General features: G+C 38.1%; 1 protein-coding gene across 9 annotated transcripts in view; it reads right to left on the bottom strand.

Annotated features, from left to right (window-relative positions):
* ARL5B (ADP ribosylation factor like GTPase 5B) overlaps positions 1–23,359 on the bottom strand; it is an 84,450-nt gene extending 61,091 nt beyond the window's left edge. For 3 of the 9 annotated variants that reach the window (XR_010377942.1, XR_010377941.1, XR_010377947.1), the window contains exons 1-3: positions 22,994–23,357; positions 14,413–14,560; positions 11,808–11,891 (exon numbers count right to left, since the gene is read on the bottom strand). Coding sequence is in view for 2 of the 9 variants with exons in the window: in XM_064479411.1 (XP_064335481.1) it covers positions 11,808–11,891; positions 14,413–14,556 (228 nt within the window). In the remaining 7 variants the exon portion in view is untranslated. Of the gene's footprint in view, positions 1–11,807; positions 11,892–14,412; positions 14,561–22,993 lie in introns of all 9 variants that reach the window. The other 6 variants (XR_010377944.1, XR_010377946.1, XM_064479411.1 and 3 more) reach the window with 5 other exon arrangements.
* Positions 23,360–25,714: the final 2,355 nt, after the last annotated feature.

The following is a 25,714-nucleotide window of genomic DNA, read 5'->3' as shown; positions in this document are numbered from 1 at the left end:
GCTGTTACATATTAAATCAATTGACTAATTCTAAACAAATATTTTGAGTAAAAAACAAATGCAAACAATCTCCAGCTTTCTTGTAGAATTAAATTAAAACATTTTGTCTACAAAAACACATATATTCTTGTTAAAATTTAATAGGGGAAATATGCCTTGTTAACATTACACTGATCTGGAAAACTGTTTATTTGCTACATTCTTATATAGCCTCATTTGTTTTCTGTCACATTTCTTATCTACTTATTTTTAAAATTCCTAGAGAGTCAGTACCATCTTCTCCTGCATGACAAAATTCCAAAATCACAACTGAAATACACAGTATTTCTGTGCAAGATGTTGGAGCCAGAAGTTAACATAATGGATGTTTCTGAAGGCTGAGTAGACCCTTGGCACACTTCCTACCACTTACTAGCTATGTATCCTTGGATTAATTGGTTGGTTTCTTTTTTGTTTTCTTCACCTGAGTTGTGAGAATACTAAATATTATGTATAAATTTTCTGGTTCAAAGTAAATAAATGGTGGGCATTCCAATCATGATTATTATCAGCTTCCTCACTTGCTAACCAATGACTCAGTATCCTGACTGACCAAAACTACTAACTTTCTAAAGTAGATGGTGCACAAATCTATTGGGAATAGACAGAGAAATATAACTACATTTAAAACATTCAAGCTTCCCAACAAGCCAAATTTTTATGGTATGTTTCTGTCCACAAAACCCCCCAGGTCCAGTGATATGAGAAATAGCGCTGACAGAGCTCACATGCTTGGACGCTCTCCCCCAGGGTCCAGTGAAAACACGGTCAGTCATGCCCAGACTTTTTGTAAGATAGAATCATTTGCTAATTTTAAGCATCAGCCTTAGGGCCAGGCATCTAATCTAACACACATTTAGGGGTCTGCTGGGATATTCTCCAGGGACAGTGGCCAGTAGGCACCATCTTCCTGTGCCGTCTTTCCCCTCACTCCCCTCCCAGCAGGCACCACCAGTTTTACACTCCCCGTCTCCCTTCCTCCAGCTAGTGGGCACCATCTTTTTTTTTTTTCCTATCATGCTAGACCTTTAAATTTTTTTTCTTCTTCCCAGTGGGTGCAATGTTATGTTCCACCTCTGCTCTGCTCCTGCCAGCACCATCAGCCCACTTTCCTTCTGCCATGATGCAGAACACCACTCCTAGAGGGAAACTCTGACACATGCCTGGTGACCTAGTTTTTGCAACTTCTTCCCGGGAGATGCCCCTTGATCATGTGGCTATGGAGGCCAGGGGTGCTTGCAATCCTGGATCCTGTGAGAATGGAACAATGGAGACCCTATTCTTGGCAGACAACCACCCACAGGGCACTGCACAGACAGCAGACTGCACACTCCTTGAGTCTTTCTGAGAAAGAGACCTTGGGTTTGGCCTCAGAGACAAACTTTCTGATTGGCACACATCAAGGTATGCACAGAGGGGCTCTCAGGGCATGGAGCAGAGTACACAATGTTTGTGCTCTCCCTCTGCCTTGTTTCAGATCCCCAGTGTCTCTCACATAGGAGTTTATCCCCTTGTCCGGAGCCCCAGTTTTTGCAACTTCCACCTAGAGGACACCTCCAGACCACCTGGTGCTGGTGACTAGCAGGTCTTATGCTTGCAGTCTCATATGACTATATATATATTTGGATACATTAAAAGCTGAAAATTATTAGAGAAATGCAAATCAAAACTACAATGAGGTATCACACCACTCAGAATGGCCATCATAAAAAAGGCTACAAATAATAACTGCTGGAGAGGTTGTGGAGAAAAAGGAACCCTCTTACACTGTTGGTGGGAATGTAAATTGGTGCAGCCACTATGAAGGACAGTATGGAGGTTCCTTAAAAAACTAAAAATAGAGTTACCATATGACCCAGCAATCCCACTCCTGGGCTTACATCTGGAGAAAACTCTAATTTGGAAAGACACAAGCACCCCAATGTTCACAGCTGCAGTATTGATAACAGCCAAGACATGGAAACAACCTAAATGTCCATCAATAGATGGTTGGATAAAAAAGATGTGGTATATATGGGATACATATGAAATATTAGCCATAAAAAAGGATGAAAGAATGCAATTTGCAGTAACATGGATGGACCTAGAGATTATCATATTGAGTGAAGTTAGTCAGATAGAGAAAGCTAAATATCATATGATATCACTTATATGTGGAATCTTAAAAAAAAATGATACAAATTCTGTTTACAAACCAAACACAAGACTCACAGGCATAGAAAACAAACCATATTACCAAAGGGGAAAGGGCAGTGAGGGATAAATTAGGAGTTGGAGATTAACAGATACACAGTACTAAATATAAAATAGATAAACAAGGACCTACTGTAGAGCACAGGGAACTATATTCAATTTCTTGTAATAACATAATGGAAAAGAATGTGAAAAGAAAAAAGAGTATGTATGTATAACTAAATCACCTAAACTAACATTGTAAATCAACTATGCTGCAATTAAAAAAAAAAAAAAAAAAAAAGCTGCAGCCTGAGGGTCTGGTTTCCAAAGAAGCATCCAACCTACAGAGGCCATATAATATAAACTCAGCCACTGCTTTTTAAAGTTGTTACCACCACCTAAATAGCTAAGCTAACTGATACACTTATTTTGTTTTTTATATTTTCCACCTCCATGAGAGCAAGGATTTCTGCTTGTTTTGTTCACCACTGTATCATCTGCGTTCAAAACTCAGTGGGAACTCAGTAAGCATTTGCTGAATGAATTACTGTAGCCAAGAATTTGTCATAGGGATGGGAAAGGGAAATCTGACAAATTATGGTTTAAATCAGTGATTGGGGGAAAAAAATAACATATTTGGACACTTATACTGCCACAGCATTGAGATCACACAATAGTAAACCAGTCATCTGTGTGCTTGGTGCATAGAAAATGCTGCATAAATGTTTGCTATGATGTCTGTTATTGTTATTTTTAGGTCAAGGAGTATATGCAATTGAAATTAGGATATAAACGCAAAAGGTTTTCTGAGATGGGAAAATTCTGTGTTGCAGCTGGGACACTGGGATGGTGAGAATTTCCAAATGGCCTTGTTCACATGGCTGAGAGCTGGTGCCAACTGATGGCTGGAAGTTCAGATGGGGTTATATCCAAGGTTCTCAGTTCTTCTCCATGTGGACCTCACCATATAGTTGCTTGGACACAGCATAGAAGCTGGATACTAAAAAGGAAAGTTCCAAGAGGACACATCTCAAATTGTAAGTGCCAAGCAAGCCTCCATTCATGTTTCATTTGCTGATGTTCTGATGGCCAAGAGTAGACACATGGCCACTCTCAGAGGCAATGAGGGACACAACTACACCAGGGTGTGAACATCGGAGAACATGAGTCATTGTGGGCAGGCAAAGGAACATCTCACAGAGTGTCTGGACCATACAGATTGAATATCCAGCATCTCAAATTTATCCCTGTATACAAGCGATCAAGTGTGAACTGATTTAGGAGTTCATGTCACACAAACCAACTTTGCAAGAGCCTGATTGATTTATAAATGATAATACCAGTTCATTTTTCTTGGGAAATCTGCTTATATCAAAACTTGGGACCATGCACATATGGACAGCAGGTCCTTGTTGAGTGAAGGATCAGCAAGAGACCAAACCATAGTTCATCTGGTGAGCTATAAAAAGGAAACCCTGCATTGTCAGAAGCACTTGTGCAGCAAGCTAAAAACATTCGTGTTATCATTCTCCAAGTCAAAGACCATTTCCATCTCAATTGCTGGAAATGGCCACTAGATTTAAAGTAATTGCCCCCTTGGGCAATGCAAGACATAGAAACCAGATTTCCCTTGCTAAGTTTTTTTTCTTTAAAGGCTTGATATGGGTGTATGTAATTATTATTTCAAAATTAAATACTACCAGATTACCAAGGACACATCTTCTACTAGTTTAAATTTAAATTGGTGGTTTTTGGGTGAAGTTCAAGGACACTGTTTCAATGGCAAAATAAACACATAATACCTCAGAGTTGATTAGTTTGCTCCAACAGCTACTCACCTTCACTTCTTGATGCTTCTACTTAGCATCAGTTATACGGAGTGGCATTTTTGTACTTGCCTCCGATCCATCAAAATAATGTACCCTCTTTGGTCATAAAACTTGAAAACAAGTATTTAGAAATATCCATCTGGCATCACTTTCTAGAACATTAGAAAAATACAGAAAGACTAAAGGTGGAAAGGTAGATCAATGATGTGGGCCATGACGAGGGAAGGGAAGAAGGAACCTGAAGAATCACAGGAAAGGAGGATCAACAGGACCTGCTTTGAGGGTTGTACTAAATATGAGGGAGGACATTAAGAGGACTCCAAAATAGTTTATTTACATAGGGGGTTGGAAAAATGGGGCTTGAGAAAGGAAATCATTTGGAGGTAGATGCGAGTAATAGGATGATGAATTATTCGGAGGGGGGTGTTGAGTTTCAAATTCAATTTTTTCACCATGTTCCAAGCTCTGGGTTCCAGTAGGGAGTAAGACAGGGATCTGCCCTCAGGAAACGTACCTTCTACTGGAGAGAGACAGCAAACACGTAAGCAAAGAAGATAACTTCCAATGATAATTTATAAATGCTACAAAGAAAATACAACTAGGAAATAGGACAGAGAGTGAAGGGGACTGACAGGGGAGGTGGTAACCACATTACCTCGGGAGGTCAATGCCAACCTGAGACTTCAATGGTGAGAATGAGCTAGCAAGGGGAGCCTTTGCAGAAGGCATTCCAGGCAGAGGGGACAGCAAGTGGAAAGGCCCGGAGGTGGGAACTAAATTTGCATGTTTGAAAGTTAGGAATGAGAGAGACAAGGTAAGAGATTAGTTTGGGGAGGGAAGGTAGAGGTCAGACAAGACAGGGGCTTTAAGTCATGGTGAGAAGTTTGGATTTTATTCTTATATTCATGGGACAAGCACCAGAGACTATTGAGCAAGAAAGTGATAGGATCTTATTCTAAAAATCACTCATGCTGCCAATCAACTGCTAAACAGATAAACAGAATGTGATGTAGCCATTCCATGGGCTATAAGTCAGCCATGAAAAGGAATAAAGTACTCATACATGCTACAATGTGAATGAACTTTGAAAACATTGAGCTAAATAAGCCAGTCACAAAAGACCACATAGTTCTTAGAAGAGGCAAAATCTAGAGGGAAGAATTAGGTGATTTGGGGCAGGAGAAAATGGGAGTGACTGTTAATGAGTATGAGTGTCTTTTGACAGTGATAAAAATGTGCTAGAATTAGATACTGGTTATGGTTGCAAAGCTTTTTGAATATCCTACAAGCCACTGAATTTTACATTAAAAGAGTGAATTTTATGTTATGTGAATTACATCTCTATATTTTTCAAAGTTTGAATAGGGACTGGGTATTAGATATTACCAAGAAATTATTATAATATTGATAAGTGCAACAGTATTATTGCAGTAATGTAAGGCTATGTTCCCTTCTGTGAAGATGCACACTGAAGAGTGTAAGAGTGAAATGATATGATGATGTCTTGGATATGCTTTGAAACAGTTCAGCAAAAAAAAAAAAAAAAAAAAAAAGATGATTTTAAAAATGTAGTAAAACCTTAATAACTATTGAATCAGGGTAATTAGTTTATGGGGGTCAACTTACCCTCCACTCTACTTCTGTATGTGATTGAAATTTTTCAAATAAAAAATTGCTAAAAGAAAAAAAATCACTCATGCTGCAGTATTAGTGTACCAAATCAACATGCTGTACACATGTACTTACACAACCTTAAATGTCAGTTATACCCAAATAAGGCTATAGCAGAAGAGAGACTGCTCTGGCTACTCTATGGAGGATGTACCATGAAGGAGGAAAAGTGGAGGTGAGATGCCAGTTAGGATGCTGTTGCACAACTCCAGGTAAGAGGTACTGGTCTAGATTAGGGTGTGAGCAGAAGGTTGAGAACTGTCCTGCCAGCGGCTATACTGTGATGAGCCCTGCTAAGTCCTCAAAGTGGCATCTGAATGACAGAGAGTAATTATGCAAGACTTGCCCCTGCAGACTCCAGAGAGCAGCAACATGAGAGACACTGAGGGAAGTAGAGAGACATACACAGAATTTGAGAGACAGTAAAAGAGATGATTGCAAGATAGTCAAGATGGGGGCATTCTCCAGAATGCCTAGAAATACAGAGCTGGAATTTAGGTCAAAGGTTAGGATTAGAGATGTACATTTGCAACTTACTAGCTTAAATATGATGGTGGAAATTTTCATGCATTCTAATAGACTAAGAATAGAGTGGGAACATCAAATCATGTTAAGGGCTTATTTTTATTTAGAAACTAGCAGGATGAAGGGGGTGTTATAGGGCAATTCCCAGAGACAAATGACCAGAGTAGGGAGAGAGCCGAGTGGACTAAAGCTGCATAAAGACAGGCTCTGGATCTCAGATGACTTTGGCTACTAGCAATGGCCTTGTTGGTTGGTTTGTCTAATCAGAGACAGAGTTCCAAAGGTCTTAATGATCCAGGAGGTTGAGATCTTACAAAAGGCCAATTTATTTTTAAAAAAGAATTCTTAGCAATCATTGAAAATAGAATCAGTTGAAACAATAAGATGCCACTACACATCTATTAGAATGGCATGGCCAAAATCCAAAATACTGACAGCACCAAATATTGCTGGGGGTGTAGAGCAACAGGAACTCTTACTAATTTCTGGTGGGAATGCAAGATGGTGCAGCGACTTTGGAAGACAGTTCAGTGGTTTCTTACAAGAATAAGCATACTCTTACCATACAATCCAGCAACTGCACCCCTTGATGTTGATCCAGAGAAGTCAAAAATGTATATCTATACACACTGCACATGGATGTTTACAGCATCTTTATTCATAACTGCCAAAACTTGGAAGCAACCAAGATGTCCTTCCATAAATGAATAGATAAATACACCATGGGACATTCAGACAACATGTTTTTTTATTCAGCACTAAAAAGAAATGAGCTGACAAGCCATGAAGAGACACGGATGATCCTTAAATACATACTGCTAAGTGTAAAAAGCCAACCTGAAAAGGCTACATACTGTACGATTAACACTCTATGACATTCTAGAAAAGGCAAAACTATGGAGACGATAAATAGATCAGTGGTTGCCAGGCATTAGAGGTGGGGAAGGGATGAACAGGAAGAGCACAGAGGATTTTCAGGGCAGTGAAGCTGTACAGTAGAATACTACAAGGGTGGATACACATCTTCATACATTTGTCAAGATCCATAGCATGTACAGCACCAGGAGAGAACCCTAATGTAAGCTACAGACTTTGGAAGATGATGATGTGTCAATGTAGGTTCTTCAACTGTAACAATGTACCATCCGGTGGGAGGTGTTGATAATGGGGGAAGTTGTGTTGGGGTTGGGGGCAGGAGTATAAGGGAAATCTCTGTACTTTATGCTCAATTTTCCTATTAACTATTAACCTCAAACTGCTCTTTTTAGTTTACTAATTAAAAAAAAAAAGTATCAGAGTGTTACGGCCTGAAGTAAAAGGAAAGAGACCCAAACAACAGCCAGAGCTTTCAGTGAGATAGCATGGTCATTGTTTTCTGTTAGCTGGGCTCTATTCTTCCCGTTGCCTAGGTCAAAAACGACCTTGTTGTCTTCATTCCTCTCATTCCCTCACATCCCTCACCTAGTCCATGAGCGTAACTTTTGGCTGTACCTTCAAAGTACATCCAGAAGCAAACCACTTCTCCCCATATACATGACCTCCTTCCTAGATTATTGCAACGGCTCCCTAATTAGACCTCTGTGTCCCCCACCTTGACCCCTTAGGGTCTATTCTTAATACGGAAGCTGACAGATCCTACTGAAGCCAGATCCCAAAGCCCTGTCTCCACTCAAACTCCCCCAAAGACTTCCCATCTTACTCAGAGCAAACCAACATCCTTACATGACCTAAAAGGCCCCACATTGTGTAGCCCCCTCTCACTCCCTGGTTGCATATTTTAAAAGCTGCTAAACAGGGATCAGCTTCCAATCAGCCTGCATCTGGATTCTGACTAAGATCTTCCCACTTCTCGACACCGAAAAGTCTTGGCACACCTTCAACTATGGGGAGCCATTAAGAATAAAGAAGGCACGTGGGCAGTCACAAAAGTTAGGGGAAAAACGCAGACCTAGGGCAGGTCTGAGTGATAGGCTTATCTCCTACAGGAGACCACTCTCGGAAGACTGGGAGTGGTGACTGATTTATCTAATGCACAGAAAACACACAGAGTCAAGGAAGATGAAGAAATAAGAGTCATGTGTTTCAAACAAAAGTAAAAGACAGAACTCAAGAAACAGACCTTAAGAAATGGAAATAAGTGACTTATCTGATGAAGAATCCAAAATTAATTGTCACAAAGATGCTCACTGAGCTCAAGAGAATAATTCATGAACAGAGTGAAAATTTCAACAAAGGATAGAAAATATAAGAAAGTACCAAACAGAAAACATGATGCTGAAGAATGTAATAACTGAACTGAACTTTTTAATTGAGGTGTTTAACAGCAGTATAGATGAACCAGAAGAAACAGATCAGCAAACCCAAAGACAGGGCACTGGAATTCATGCAACTGATGGAGAAAAAAGAAAAAAGAATGAGAAGTGTGATTAATTAAGATAGATTAAAGGATTTATTAAACAACATCAAGGGAACCAATATTCACAGTATGGGAGTCACAGAAATATAAGGGAAGGCAGAAAGTGTATTTGAAAAAATAATAGCTGAAAATTTCCCTGACTTGGGGAAAGAAACAAACACACAGATCCAAGAAGCCCAATACATTCAAAAAAGGAAGAATTCAACAAGACACACACCGAGACACAGCATAATTAAAATGTCAAAAGTTAAAGACAAGGGAAGAATCTTTAAAGCAGTGAAAGAAAAACAACACGTTATATACAAGAGAACCCCCATAAAACCATCAGCAAAGTTTTCAGAAGACACTTCTTTCTTTTCAGAAGAAACTTTGCAGGCTGAAGAAAATATTCCAAGTGTTGAAAGGAAAAAACAAACAGAAAAACAAACAAAAAAACAAACAAACAAAAAACAACACTATCAGCCAGAACACTCTACCCAGGCAGGTTGATCTTCAGAATTTAAGGAGAGAGAAAAAGTTTTCCAGACAAGGAAAACTGAAGAAGTTCATGACCACTAAACTGGCCATGCCAAAAAAAGTTAGAGACTTCTTTAAGCTAAAACAAAAGGCTAATAATTAATAGCAGGAAAATATATGAAGGTATAAATTGCAGTGGTAAAGAATCCTTTATTACTTGTCATCATGATGAATAAATCACATAAAAATCTAGCATGAAGGTTGAAAGACAAAAGTATTAAGAATAACTAACTGCAAAATTTGCTAAGGGATAAACAAGATAAAGATGTAAATTGTGACATCAAAATAACAAGAAGGAGCATTTTAAAATGTAGGACTTTAGTATGCATTCTAAATTAAGTTATTATCAGCTTAAAATAGACTTATAAAAGCCATTTTTATATAAGCTTCTTCATGGTAACACAAAGCAAAAACCTGTATTAGATACACAAAAGACAAAAAGAAAGGAATCTAAGCAAACCACTGCAGGAAGTCATTAAATCACAAAGGAATACAGTAAGAAGAAAGAAGAAGAAGAAGAAAGAAGAAAGAAGAAAGAAGAAGAAAGAAGAAGAAAGAAGAAGAAGAAGAAGAAAAAGAACTTTAAAAAGTCAGAAAACAATTACAAAATGGCAATAGTAAATTCATGCCTATCAATAATTACTTTTTAAAGTAAATGGACTAACTTCTCCAATCTAAAGATACAGAGTGACTGAATCAATAAAAAAACAAACAAACAAACAAAAAAACACAACTGCATGAGCCTACAAGAGACTCACTTTAGCTTTAAGGACACACACAGACTGAAATCGAAGTGATAGAAGGGATGGAAAAAGGTATTCCATGCAATGGGAACCAAAAGAAAGCAGGGGTAACTATTCTTAGAGTAGACAATATAGACTTACAGACAAAGAGTGTAATAAGAGACAAAGAGGGTCATTACATAATGACTATGGGGGTCAGATCAACAAAGGAATATAATGTTTGTAAACATTTATGTAACCAACATAGGAAAGCCCAAATATATAAAGCAAATATTAACAAACATGAAGAGAGAAACAGAAATACAATAATAGTTGGGGGCTTCAATACCCCATTTTCAACAATGGTTAGATCATCCAGACAAAAGTAATCAATAAGGAAACATTGGACTGAAACTACATGTTAGACCAGATGGACTTAGAAGACATTTATAGAACATCCATCCAGAACACATTCTCCTCAAGCACACATGGAACATAATGCAGGATAGACCACATGTTAGACCACAAAACAAGTCTTAATAAATTTAAGAAGACTGAAATCATATCAACCAAGCCAGAATCGTATGAAACTAGAAATCAATTTCCAGAAGAAATCAATTGCTAGAAGAAAACAGGAAAATTTACAAATATGTGGAGGTTAAATAACATGCTCCTGAACAACTAATGGGTCAATGAAGAAACTGAAAGAGACATTTTGAAGCATCAAGAGATAAGTGAAAATGGAAGTATAACATGCCCACGCTTATGGGACACAACAAATGAAGTTCTAACAGGGAAGTGAATAGTGATAAATTCTTACATTAAGAAACTATAAAAATCTTAAACAATCTAAGGTTATAGTTCAAGGAACTAGAAAAAGAACAAATTAAGCCTAAAGTTAGTAAAGGAAGGAAATAATGAGATCGGAGCAGAAATACACAAAATAGACACTAAAAAGGCAAGGGAAGAGATGAAACTAAGGGTTGGTATTTCTCCAAAACTTAAAGGAGAGTACTGGAGGAGGGGTTGGGCAATACTTACTAGTCTTTGTATAACCTAAGCTCACTGACTAATGCTCACTGCAGCACTGTTTATACTACCAAAATATTAGAAATAACTTAAATGTTCATTAATAGAAGAATAGATCAAATGTGGTATATTCATACAGTGGAATACTATGTAGTTGTTAAAAGGAATGAACTAAAGCTGTATGTACTAACAGATAAATCACAGTGTTGTGCAAAAAAACCCCTAAACCAAGTTACAGAAAGACTACACACACACAAACACACATAGAATACCACCATATAAAGTTGTTTTATCAACATGGAATATTATATTCTATAGAACTGATAGGTATATAAAAAAAGTAATAATGGTAAAAAAATATACACAGGAGTAATGATCACTACCTTTAGGATGGGAGAATTCTTTTAGAATTCTCTGAAGACAAGGGAAGGAAATCAGATTGGAGAGGTCTAAGATTTAGTATCTTATGTTGACTGGTGGGTACATGAATGTATTTTATTATCTAAGTCCTTTGTATATAAGAACTATTTCAAAAAATGATCCCAAATTATTCACTAAAGAATTTTCAGCTTTAATAAACTCTAGGGGAAAAAACACTTAAATTTTCCTCTTTCTTCCCTCAATTTATCAGACTTTTTAAGGTATGGCTAAGTAGTTTGAAAAATATTTTCAATAATGGTATTAATCTCCAAATTAATATGGTAGGCTTTATTAAGTTTAATAAAGCACTAAAAATTTTGACTTCAAAGCTTTCATCAATTTAATATATGAAACATTGTTAACAATAAAATAACTGACAGCAGAGGACATTAATCATTGTAAAAAAGCAAAACCTGTATATGGATACCTTACTCCATTTATTTTATGTTTGCTTTCAAAATTTACCTCATGAGCCAACATTCTGTATAATTCTTCTTTTGTAATAGCTAGTCGTTCTCTGTCAATGCTATCGACCAAAAGAATGATGAACTAGAAGTGAAAAAAAAAAAAAAAAAAAAGAAGAAGAAAATTGAAGGGGATGTGAGGTGCTCTGCAAAACTACTCTAAGTGCTAGAAGTACTTTCTGTGATGGCATCATCATCACTATAAAATGGACTACTGCATTTTCATCATCAGGAGTTTACATTATACTGAATCACATCAAGCAGCAAAATCCAAATGTTTATAAGAAAAATAACTCATAATTCAACAAATAAAAACCATGCTCAAGTTTATTTTCAAACGGTGATCCTTGAATGTATAATATACCCTAATATGTACTAAGATTTATTTTAAAATGCAGGTAATAAAAAGTAGTTTTTAAAAAGAAAGTCACAGTAATTTAAGTAACTTTCACTAAAACTTAAAAGTACTCTACTCATTCAAGCAATTGATAATTATGTTTAAGACAGTCTCCTGCCCCTTAGAAAGAGGCTAGTTTCAAAGAAAAAAAAAGAAACACATTAAAAAAACCCTAACAAATAAGACACTTTTACATGACAATATCAACAATAAAAGGGCAAGAAAAATGTGCTAAGTAGAAATATACTTGGGTGTTAATAACATACTAAAGATGCAGGTGAAATTAAAGAGTGCAAGGAGAATAGAAGAAAGCTATTCGTAATGGTGTGCGTGAAAAAAGGTGAAGGTAATACACTAAAAATAATGTATCTTTGATAAGAAAAATAAGAAGATAAAGTGAGAAACGGCCCCTAAATGGAACATCTTATGCAGAAGAAAAAGCTAAGAAGTGAGATGAAGTGGTTTGAAGAGTTATAGAAGAGAAGTGATATAAAACAAATCGAGACAGGAAGGGTAGAATCAGATTATTCAGACGGCTTTAAAATTAGGGAAAGAGACAACTATAGGAACCTGACTATAAACTAAGAAAGGGCTGAGAATGATAAAAGAAAAGAAAATAGAAAGGATAAATGTAAGAAACACGGCAAACTTTCTTATGGGGAGGTAACTATAAATTAATGAGAGGAAAGTGTCAGGAATTAATCAACAACTTTGACTCGCTGTATTAAAATGGAGACATTTCAGCTTTTGAATGGTCCCTCCATGTAAAGAATTTAAGAAGCAAGACAATGGTGAACAAGGTGATGGGAGAAACACCACACAGACGAGAGCCCTACAAGAGTCTAACTGCCAGCGCCTTGTGCTATACTGGTGGGCTTACATCAGAGGCCAAATGTTCTTTGTAGTAATTTCGATACTTTTGTAGAAATGGTTTATTTAAAGAACATTTCATGCAAATGGCATCAGTAATAATGTACCTCTTTCTGGTTCCACACAAAGTCTTCTAAAGTTCCAGCAATTTCAAAAACTACCACTTAGTAATGCTATAAATATACGTAGATCAGCCAGAACCAACTTCTATCTATTCACCAAAGATAAATGTCCTTTTCACACTTGGAGCTAACTGCCAGCTTTGAAAACATTCCAACAGCTATGCTGCAATGTTGTTCTTTCCTTCTCTCTAACAAATTTTAATTTTGGAACGTTATTTTACTGCAGAAAGATATATTAAACTAACCTATAACCATAAATATTAGCTTCCCAACTTATCTTCCCCCTGCAAATTAAAAAAAAAAAAAAATTAAGTGCTCCCACATCTGCTGAACATCTATGACACGCCATCTTGGTATGACCACTCGTACACTGTGCTGGACTATATATGCACACACACATTTGCTATTATAATATAAGCCTAGAGGAATACATAGTTCTTTTTATAAAGGCAATTTATTCATTCAAAATTCCTTGCATCAGTACTCCACCTCCTCTGCACTCCCATCCCTCAAAAAACACTCAAGTTTTAAGAGGCTTCCATTTAGAAAAAATAATTAATTTTGTGTACCTCTTTGCAAAGAAAAATTATAGACCCAAATGTGCATTACTATTCCCAAGGACAAACCTCTCTCAATCACACTGTAGAGTTTAAAACAAACAAAGAAACAAAAAAACCTGCCTCTAAGAAATAAAAACAAAAGTAGAAGATATTCCAGATTTGTTGTCCAGGTTGACTGTGAACTAGGAAACTGAAATAAATGACAAGAGAACACTGGGGAGGGGCTGGCCTGCATATCCATTTGCTTTTCAATTAAAACATAATATTCCCAAAATTGTGAATGCTCAGTTTCATATTACTTGAAAATCCTGTATTAAATTATACTTATAATATTTTATTCCTCCCCTAACCAGGGCCTCTTATAAAGTTGGGAAAGGTTACATAGTTTATTCTACTGTCCGATTTCTCCAACAATGGAGCTCTAACAGTATCACCCTGAGGGGCAGCTGAGAGCGAGCCTGACTACAGGAAGCACTCCACTGACGACAGCCCCCGTTACTCCTCCCGCCTGCCCTTCTCTTCTACTTGAGGACCTCACATTCCTTACAAAAGAGAATCTTATTGAAAGGCAGATGTCACTATGCCTTATGTCCAGTCTGTTCTCTGGGTTTACCCCTTGGTTGTTTTCATTCAAATTCAGAAGTAACTGTAGCGTACCTCGGTGTTTGTGTAATACATGTTCCATGATGAGCGCAGGGACTCCTGACCACCAATATCCCACATGAGAAAATGAATGTTCTTCACGACTATTTCTTCAACATTGCTTCCTATGGTTGGAGATGTATGAACCACTTCATTCATTAAGCTGTTAAAAGACAGACACCATAAAAGCTCTTGTCAATCCCAAGAACCTGAAGCACATTTTCCCTGTACTTTTATATGAATCAACCTTCCTTACTTGCATCAGTGATGGTAATCACTAGCAACAGAAATGGAACCCTGGAGAACATTTGTGCAAACACCTAGACAGAGAACAAATCCCGAAGGAAGGCTGTTTTTTTCATTCTTTCAATGGAGTAAACTACAGGCTTGATCTGGATAGGAGGCAACTGTGTAGTGAAGTTGCATTTCTGTGGCCAAATTTCCAGTAGCCCCCATGCCCTGCTACCAGCTAGAGCAGAACCAATGCCGCATCCTGAAAGAGAAGGTTTCCAGGTGACTGTCATCGACTTGCAAAGTAGTCACCATTGCACAGTAGGCTGTCTATAATTTTGAAGACTATTTATGTGAGAAAACAAACCCGGCTGAGGCATAGAAATTAGTGCATGCCTATTAACCGAAACTGCAGTCTTAAAAAGACCTTGGGCAAATGAAAATGTACGTATTGGAATGCTGATGCTCCTATCACATGTATTATCAGAATCACCAGTGAAGCTACACTAATTAATTCAACAAATACATATTTACCTATAACACATCAGTACTGTGGTGGAAAAAGCTTATAACTCTCTCTTGGGTTTTATATATATGTACATATATATTTTGAAGCTATGTGCAAAATTACTTCAACAGTGATGGCAGGTTTCTGGAATGTGATGTGATGTCTAAAGGTTAAGTCATATTAAAATACATCACGGCCAATGAATGAATGTTTAAAAAGTTTTCCCTGTCAATAACAGGCACGTAATTTCAGTTTTCATTCCTTCCATTAATTTATGGATAAATAAGCAATTACAAAAGAAAATAAAAACAAAAAAATCTCTTCAGTTCCCTCCTCCGTTCTGCTGCTGTGCACTAAAAACAAGCCACTTCTTTCTTAAGGACTTTTAGTGCCTGTCTAATTAGTCTGTTAAGTGGGAGATGTTCTGAAACCTCCTTAGAACAGTCCAGATATCTTCTTTTCTAGATTTGAATCTATCTATACAGAATATTTTGAAGATTCCTCCTCCCCAGGGCAGAATGCTTAAAAAGCTATCAGTGAACCTCAACAGGGTATGTAAGGAAGTCACATAAACCTTCACACAACCAGCTGATTTGTGGTGAATGTGCTGACACATTTCACAGCAGAACCCTGCTGCTCTTGTTAACCTCTGAAGAATGTCAAAATTCTGACTATACACCTCATCAAGTATTAGCTGATATTCCTACCCTAAAGTGTCAATACGCATCAGTCAAAAAAGGGGCCATAATTCACAGACAAGTTCTCACGTGGTCACTTTGGACATCTTATTTCACTAGAAATCTCTTCCCGGAGACCAAGCTGCACCTCTCCTCCCAGCAAAGGTCTGAGAAGAGTATTTCCAGTGTTACTCATGGATGCACCTCCAGAGCCAGACACAAAGCATGTTTGTTTATATTAAATGAAGGAAAAGGTCCAATCACAGAGCTTTTGTTTAATTTTGACCAAGTGTTTGCACACAAGTTTCTCTACAGGTTTGGCTGTGGTGTTTATTCTCCTGGATTTCCTTAAAAGCTGGCTCATATATTTTTGTAAGCAAGGAATAAAGGCTATACAGGATGAGGCTTCAAAAGAAAATCAGTAAGCACACTTGCTTGTAGACAAATACGGGTAAAACAGCTATCAAGAAAAATGATGAAGTGGGGTGGGGGTATAGCTCAGTGGTAGAGCACATGCTTAGCATGTAGGAGGTCCTGGGTTCAATCCCCAGTACCTCCTCTAAAAATAAACAAACCTAATTACCTCCCCCTCCCACCAAAAAGAAGACAGAAAAATGATGAAAAAGGAATTTTAAAAAATTAAGTGAAAGAAAAAAAATAAAAGAAAAAATGTTTATCCCCTTACTGACCCCCCCTTTTTTTTTAACTAAACTCATTTTGAAATTTTAGTACAGAATACCAAACAATGTATATAGACTAACATGTGAAAAGTATTACAGAAGCACTAAATGCTGGCAGTTAACTGGCAGTTAAATACTTCACAGTGTTACTGTGAAATAATATGTTTACATTTATTTAATCACGTGAAAATTGGATATCGTTAAAATGTGCAATGAAATGACCAACTTTTAAGATATAAGAAATTCCCTGAAATATCATGCAATAGGGATTGCTATCTTCTAGATACATGATGTCTGCGCTAAGACTGTCATGTGATGAGAACAAGCCGTACGTAACACAGAGTATGTGAACGATGCTAACTAAATAAACAGAAATGCCCTCTGCCAAATCCAGTGACTCCAAACTGGAATGTCGCACATACAGAAAATCAGTTTGCATTATTGCAAGGGGGTAGGCAGTAAAATGTCAGAGATAATGCTACAGTCTGAGACCTGAAGGCCTAGACAGCAATGAGGAGGTGCCAAGCAAGTCAGCCTCTTGAGAGGGAGAGGGAGAGAGAAAAAGAAAGGGAGAGAGAAAGAAAGAGAAGGAAAGAAAGGAAGAAAGAGAAAAGCTACTTTAAAAACCAAAAAAACAAGTAATTCTGCCCTATATTATACTTATTACAGAATCATAAAATATCATGGCTTGGAACAGACCACAGAACTTGAGCTCTACTCCTTCCCTCCCACCTCCACCTCTTCATCAACAAAGGCACCACCTATACGGCAAGTCTGAGGAACCCAGGTCTCCAAAAATGCACAGAACTACTGACCTGGCCCACTTGGCAGATTTTATAGATATAGAAATTACAGGCCTGTGAAGTTGGGGGGGGGGGAAGCTGCTATTTTCAGCAAAGATATACTTCAGGAATAAAGGCAAAATAAAGACATTTTCAGATAAAACCACACTATAAAAATGGTAGTTTTTCAGCTTGAAGGGCAATTATACAAGATGGAAATTCAAAACATGAAAAATAGTAATGTGGGTAAATATAAGAAAAATTTACTCTCTTTAAAGAACGTGATTGTCTACGGCAAAAATTATAACACTGTATTGTGCAACTTACAATACACGTAGACACAATACAAACATGTAACCTGTATAAAGGACTAGAGGAGGGGAGAGTACAACTCCATGTACAGTTTAAAGATTCTTAAAACTTCCAAGCATTACATTATTAACCCTTAGTAGCCTTAGACTGCAAAAAGGTGAGAATGTATGTTGCCTAGAAGGACCATCAAAATGATGCAAAATGGAATTTAAAAAAAAGGCAAAAAATAAATTAAAATAGAATTCTTAAAAAAAAAAAATAGTTAACCCAAAAGAAAGTGGGAAAAGAGGAATAGAGTAATAACAAAACAGAGATGGGACAAACAGAAAATAAATGATACAAAAACATACCTTAACATCTAACCATATCATAAATCCAACCACATCAATAAATTGGGTCAACATTCCAATTAAAAGAGAATTTCACCCTAGATAAAATAAACAAGATCCCAACATACGCTCTCTAAAAGAGATACACATTAAGATATAAAATATATAAACAAAATTAACACCTTAAACAAACATTTATAGAACATTGCATACAGAATACATGTTCAAGTGCAAATGGTACATATACCAAACAGACTATTTTGATGAACTATAAAAGTCCCAATAAATTTGGAAAAAAAAAAAAAAAAAAAAGGAAAGTTTACAGAGCATGCTTCTGAGACAGGAGGGAAGAGGGCAGGGCACAGCCATTCAAGGAATGACAGCAATTAACACCAAAATGGCATAAGTTCAATTCCCATTAGGCCTTGAGGCTCAAGATGGCAGAAGGTTTGGCTTCGGGTAGACCTTGAGCTTCATTATATCCTCACTGTAATATATTAACATGAATAACATGCCCACAGGTGCCAAGACAGCTCCAAGGCTAATTGTAAAAGGTCAAAGAGTGGGCAGTGGCCAAATTCCCAGGAATCCCAGACCCTTCCCCAGGGTAGTTAGGATGGTCCTCCACCAGTTACCTTATGAAACTAAGGAGCCCATAAAAACTGGCAACAGGGCACCTCATGGCCCCCTCCGGCTCCCTCCTCTTCAGAGATGGCCAGCACTGTCTAGGGAGTGCGTACCTACTCTTACTTTAACCTAAGCACCCAACCCACACACCTTGTGGCCTTTCTCTCGGTGAACAGCCTACACTCTATGCAGTATGTATCTCTCTAAACAAATCTACCTTTACTCAACTGTGGCTTGCTCTGTAATTCTTTCCTGCTTGAAGCCAAGAACCAACCCCTGGCCAGGCAGGTAGGTCCCAAGGGCTCAACCGAGGACCCTCCTCACACCCCACATACTTTTCCCTGCATCACAAAAACAAATATTTGGAAACTGTAACAACACTTGTAAAGATTCCATGGGTCAAAGAAGAAATCAAATTTTTTAACGTTTCAAACTGAATGAAATACAACATATTTAAACCTGTGGAATAAAGCTAAAGCAGTAATTAATAGAACAGTTACAGCTTTAAGATGTTTACACATGAAAGGAAAAAGAAGCAAAAACAATGCCACACACCCAACCCTTAAGAAGATGGGAAGAGGGGAGTAAAGTAAACCAAAAGTAAGCAGAAGGAAGTAAATAAACAACAGGAATTAGGAAGAGACAATAGAGGAAAAAATCTCTTCTTTGAAAAGATTAACAAAATTGGGAGAAACTACTTCCAAAATGTACCTGAAGTCATTGCAAGAGAAGACAAAGTCTAGAGATAAAAATCAACGACACAAATGAACTTATTTACAAAACAGAAACAGACTCAGAGAAAACAAACTTATGGTTACCAGGGCAGGATGTGGGTGGGAAGGGATAAATTGGGAGTTCCAGATTTGCGGATACTGTCTACAACATATAAAATACATACACAAGTCTCTACTTAATAGCACGGGGAAGTATATTCAATATCTTGTAGTAATCTATAATGAAAAAATAAAAAGGAATATATGTACATATACGTCTAACTAGAATATTATGCTGTACACCAGAAATTGATAAAACATTGTAAACTGACTATACGTCAATAAAAGTTTTTTTTCAAATCATTTGAGTTTCAACAGACTCCAAAGCAATCCACTGGGAAAGAAAAACCTTCAGCAAATTATACTGGGACAAGCAGATATTCTTCTAAAAAATTAATAAATCACAACCCCTACCCACATAACCCCCAAAATAATTTTAGATGGCTCATGGGCCTAAGCATAAAAGCTAAAGCTTCACCAAAATAAAAAAATCTTCATTCAAAAATGTTAAAAAAAATAAACAAACAAAAAACTCCATTCAGCAAAAATCCCCATTAAAAAAATGAATAATAATAAAAAAAAAGACACTGAATAGGGAAGCCATGGTAGAGAAAAAGGGGGATATTCACAAAATGCAGCTTATAAAAGACTCCATTCCAGAATACATAAATAAATATAAATAGCTTTTTGACCAAAAAACAAACAAAAAAACCCAAAACAAAAAAATGGGGAAAGGATTTGCACATGCTGCAAAAGAAGATACACAAATGGCCAATTAGCACATGAAGAAGTGTTTAACATCCAAAAGTCATCAAAGAAACGCAAAGTGAGGTACCACTGCACACCCAACAGGCTGACTGACTTGAGGATACTGGCAACACCACATGTTGGTAGAGATGTGGAACAATTAGAAATGTCAAATGTTGCTGGTCGAAGTACAAAAATGGTATAATCACTTTGGAAAACAATCTAACAGTTTCACTTACTACAACCTATTATGATGCAAACGAAGAAACAAACCATAGTATATTTTCATGCAACAGAATTATTTCCAACAGATCTATGAGGAAAGTTTCCAGTGAAGAGCTAATATAAAAATAGAAACAGAAGGGGGAAAAAAAAAAAATTAAGACACTTAAAAGACATAGCACTATGAAGCAATGCCACAAGAATTTTAAAAAAACAGCAAATAAGAAAAAGCATTTAAAAATTAAAAATAAGATAGGGGAACCAAATATTCAAAAGATTTGGAAGACAAAGGAAATATCCCAAAAACTTATTTTTTTTAAAAAAGTGAAAGTAAAATGGAAAAGAATATCTGACAATCAATTTAGTACCATATGACCAACAAGATTCTCAGGAAAGTAGAAATCCTAAATAGTAAAAAAGAAAAAAAAAAATTCCTAGAATGGAAAAAAATGCAACTTTGTGTTAAAAAGGTGCAGAAGGCCTAGCACAATGAATCAAAACATTACATAACAGGGCACAACTCTTTCAAATTTAAAAATGCCAAGGATAAATGAAACATTCTAAAATCTACTAGAAAGACTAAGAAAAAAAAAATCACAAAATACTGGTCTTAACAATACTAGAAGCTGGAGGACAACGATAACATCTTCAAATTCTGAAAGAAACATTTTCCCAACTCAGAATTCTCTATCTAGCCCAATTATAAATTAAAAGTGAAGACAGACCAAAACATCTTCAGTATTTGAAACTGCAGAAAAATGATCACTTTGGAAACCTTTGCAGGAAATGTCTGAAGCATGTGCTTCATCAAAGAGTAAAGCAAGAAAAACGTAAGTTCTAATCAAACAGAAAAGGAAGGGAAATTCCTAGAAGGATAGCAAGGACATGTCCAGAACAGCTGTATACCAGGCACAGAGAGGGACACAGGTCCAATTTGGAGCAGGATGGAACACTGACCAGGCAGGGAGGTGTGTGGACAAACTTGTAGGAGAGCTTCTGTATAGCATGAAATGACTTAACCAAACATACAAAGAAAACTAAGGCAATGAAATATTAGTTACTCTAGGGGAAAAAAGGTGTAGGAAAAAGGGGAACACTGCAGCACAGCAGTAACTAAACTTTATAGTGACAATAATGAAAAGACAGAGTGTGGATTAAGCCAAAATACGATATAGGGGTGATAAGGGAAAAGGGCCAAAGTATTTTCTGCTCTGCTATAAGAAATAATTAGTACACCTGAAATAAATATAGTATTATATGTTGATCTTACCAATTTTTAAAAAAGACAAATTATACTGTTTAAAATTTCCATATATGCACATTATCCAGAAACATCAAAGTATATACTACGGAAAAAAGGGTAAGGCATTAAAGAGATTTGACTAATATATATCATTTTCAGTTTAACATTATATAACTTTTTTTTTTTTTAAAGAATGTCTATGTTACTTCAACACAAAATTTTTATGTTGAGAAACAAAACAAAAAATTGAGAGTGTTTTGTATTGGGGCTACAACAGGTAGTAAGGCAAAGTTCATGCCTCAGTGAGTTTCTATTGAAAGAAAAAGACAAGTAAACAAATAAGCTTATACGATGACAGGGATAACTGTTACTCAGAAAAATGGTAAAGAGAGAGAGACTGAGTGTCAGGGTGGTAAGAGTGGTCAGGGAAGGAAGGCAGGCAATATATGTGTGTGTGTCTATCTTTATTAACCTTGAAAAAAGGCTATTTTAGTATTCTTATCAATCTACGGCACAAGTGAGCTAAAGCCATTTCATTCTCTTCATGACTTATTAAGTCCGGGACCCCCCCCCCCACCATATTAGCAGTAACAAATTGGCCATAAAACACTGCCTTTTTTTAGGCCTGGGCATTAAATGCAAAATGAAACTAGTTGAGTTTTTAAACTGGCTTCAATTACTGAGAAAACATTCTGTTAAAAGAATGCCTAAAACTTTACCTATTGCTGGCCCTTTTTGTATGGGTAAATTTTCTCTCTTCAGAAGGCATCACATCTGATTCACTCTGACTCAGAACAGGTTTTACAACTTCTTGGCCCTTTGGTCTTGCAAGTTTTAGATGTCTCAGAACCAGTTCTAGACTAGTTATGGACAAGCAACATAGTACATGGAACCAAAAGCATTCAGTTTTCCAGCACTGAAGAGAGGAATAATCGGTTTGCAATGAAGATTTCCAGGAAACCCGTGAACCTCTACAGGACAACATATTCCCAAGTCCTGGTGAGCAGGCGAAACAAGAGAATGTGAAGGCGCACGGGCTTGAAGAGCAGGGCAGAAAACAGAGCACTAGTTTTAAAAAGTTGATAGGTTTGGGGATAGACATTTATCCTCGGGCAGGACACTTAGGATGCTTAACTAGAGACGGAAAAGGCCCTCCAAGTGCCTCCGGGTATCATTAGGTGCTTTCCGCTTTCCTTCACTAAAATCCCCAAATTCTTGGTTTGGCTCTTGGGAGACCAAATGCCCCTTTTCTGACTCTCCATTTCTCCCCGTCATCACGTCTCTCCAGCATCTACTCCCAGCCTAAAATACTGAGTTTTTACCCAACCCTCTTGACTGACTAACTCACTTCTCTGCGTCTCAGAAGGCTAGTGTCCACAGACAGCCCTGCCTCCCGAGCTGTCCCCTTCGGCGGCCAGACCCACTTCCTACGGTGCCAGCCGTTGGGCAGCTCCATCCTTCTTACCTTGGTTACAGAAGAGGCTCCACAGTTTGGCGAAGATCAGCCCCATCACGAGCGCCCGGGCGGGCCGCGGGGTCTCTCAGCAGCAGGTGCCGCTGCGCCGGGCCCCGCACCGCGGCGCTGGCCGCGGGGATCAGAGGAGAAGCCGACTGGGACCGCGCGGGGAGGGCACTGGCTGGCCGGGAAGCCGCGGCCGGCCGCCCAGCTACCCGTCAGGAGGCGCCGCGCCGCGTCCCTGCCCGAGCGTCCTTTGTTCGAGCCCACTGAGCCCAACGCCGACCCGTAGTCCCCTCGGTCTGAGCCCACCTACCCACCGGAGCCTCAGCCAGTCCCAAGCCCGCCTCCGCCCCGCCTCCGCCGCTTACCCCGGAAGGACGGCGCCGGACGTCGGCGGGCTGATGTCACCCCCGCCTCCGACGTGGCGCTTCCTCGGTTTCACTTTCGGCGGGCGAGCTTCCCGCCTCCGGATCGCGGGGCGGCGGGGGGAGCGGGGTGCGCTTGCGAGTCGCGGAGTTTCCCTGGGTGAGCCCGTCTTCTGTCATCGCTTTTCCGAAGTCCTTTCGCTTTCTTGAGTCGCTGCTGGCTGGCAGGGGCGTCCCTGGCTCCTCAGCCTGGGGGCAGGTTGCAGTTTCTCTGGCTCAGCCGCCGCCGTTTGCCACCTTTCTGCTGCACAGAAAGGAGTGTTTCAGCTGTCACCCGGTTCAGGCTGGCAGGCAGGCTTGGGGTTTGCCGTGATTTTAATTCTGAGTAGAGCTGATTGGGATAGGATCCATGGAATGCCAGCAGCTACAGAGTTCATGTTTGTGAATAACCTACAGTCCCCCAGTTTTACTAAGTATTTGGTATTTTTCAGGATCCCAAATCCACAAAATAAAACTTACTTTCTGAAGTGTTGAAAGGAAGTAATTTCCTTTAATTAAAGGGGAATCCTAGGAACAGCTGTCTCCTGTTCAACAAAATGGGAAGAAAATCTACAAGCGCAGTACTCGGAGCAAGGAACTATTGTAAACTGACTTCCGAAAGTACTTGGGGGGACTGGCTGCAGCTGGAATTGAATTCAGTTTATTACTCAGTTAAGTAAGAGGTGTGTGTTACGTACACATGCCGATTCGCTGCTTAATGGTTTCAGTTCCATTTTCCTTCCCGTGGTTAGGTTCTGCTCTCTTTATTGCGCTTCATTTAGCTTATCATCATCATCATTACTTCTTACTTTTGGGGATTTTCCCACACTTCCTTTTTGGATTAGCAACACATTTCAAAAAATAAACTTTTTGTGCTTAATCAAATGTGTGTGGTTTTTTTATGTTGTAGTTTGTCATAATGGATTCAGAGTATTAATTCCCAAATGGCCAGAAACAAAAGTCTCAAGGTCTTTTCAGAAATAAATAGGAAATACCATTTTAATTACTCTGAGCTTCTGGAGAAGAAGGAAATGAACTAAATAACTGCCTTGCAATATAGGAAAGTACTTTGCAAATATCTCAATTTGGGGAGGTGGTGTGGCAAGATATCATTTAGAGAGAATGTTTTACCTGAACTATAGCTTCTGCAGTGCCTGCAGGTTGGAGGGGGCTGATATCTTAATTCTGTTTCCTGTGTAACTGCGAACTGTTGCCCTAAATTACTTTCTAAAGGTTATAGATTATAGTCAAATCCTCACGGAGAGGATTAAATGGATAGGAAACCAGTCACAGAATCTGTAGCAAAATTTTCTTAGCTAAGATCCTTCTTTCTGAGAGTATCTACAACATGAGTATTATCTAAGAACTCATAAAATTCAGTACCTGCTAAATGGCCTCACATTTCAAATGTCCAAACATTATTTTATTTTAATAATGAACCAAGTGGTACCACTCCAATAATGGACTTGAAGTAGGTTTAAAAAAAAAAAACTTTTATGAATCTTATTAAAGATGTAAAACTCAGGGAAAATTGAAAATATGTTGAATAAAATTTCTTGACACTGGAATAACACCGGAAAATTTAAGTGACCTCTTGCATTTTTGATAATCCTGCAGACAACTATAATATTTTCTTGAAGTATAGGATTCCGTGCAAGGCCTTTCCTTTACTTAAGAAGATTTAATTGCTATTTCTGACTTCTTTCCAGACATCTCTATGTGGATGCCCAGTTCACAGTCAAATGATAACTATCTGAACCTGAGCTTAGTGATGTTTACTCCTGTTAAATCAAGATTTATTGAAATCTTCCTTTATATCATGTTCTTTGCAAGGCAAAGTGAGTGAAAGATGAATTAGCCATACACTTATCTTCCAAGTGGCTTTCAGTCCACTAGGGATGGGTAGGAGGGACAGAAAGCATGTTTTTTAAAAAAATCACATGGTGTGGTAAGGGCTAGAATGGAAACATATGCAAATAATTCTTTTTCTAAATGTTCATAGCACCTTATCTTTTTCTCTCTCATGGCATTATTACTTTTACCATTTAATACAGTCATTTGTCACTTCTATGACTTCAGACTTTTTTGAGGGGTAAGACATGGATATTATGTTGTGTGCTTTAAGACAATTTTTTTGAGCAGTTTTAGGATTACTGCAAAACTGGGGGGAAGGGGCAGAGATATTTGGTGTGCTCCTTCCCCCCGCCAGCTTCCCTTATTGGTAACATCCCCCACCAGAAGGGTGCATGTGTTACCATTGCTGCACCTGCATCCAAACATCACAATCACACCAAGTCTGCAGTTTGCATTAGGAATCGTTCTT

Source organism: Camelus dromedarius, chromosome 26 (genome assembly GCF_036321535.1).
Source record: "Camelus dromedarius isolate mCamDro1 chromosome 26, mCamDro1.pat, whole genome shotgun sequence".
NCBI classification, from domain to species: Eukaryota; Metazoa; Chordata; class Mammalia; order Artiodactyla; family Camelidae; genus Camelus; species Camelus dromedarius.
This window is presented reverse-complemented; position numbering and strand designations above follow the sequence as displayed.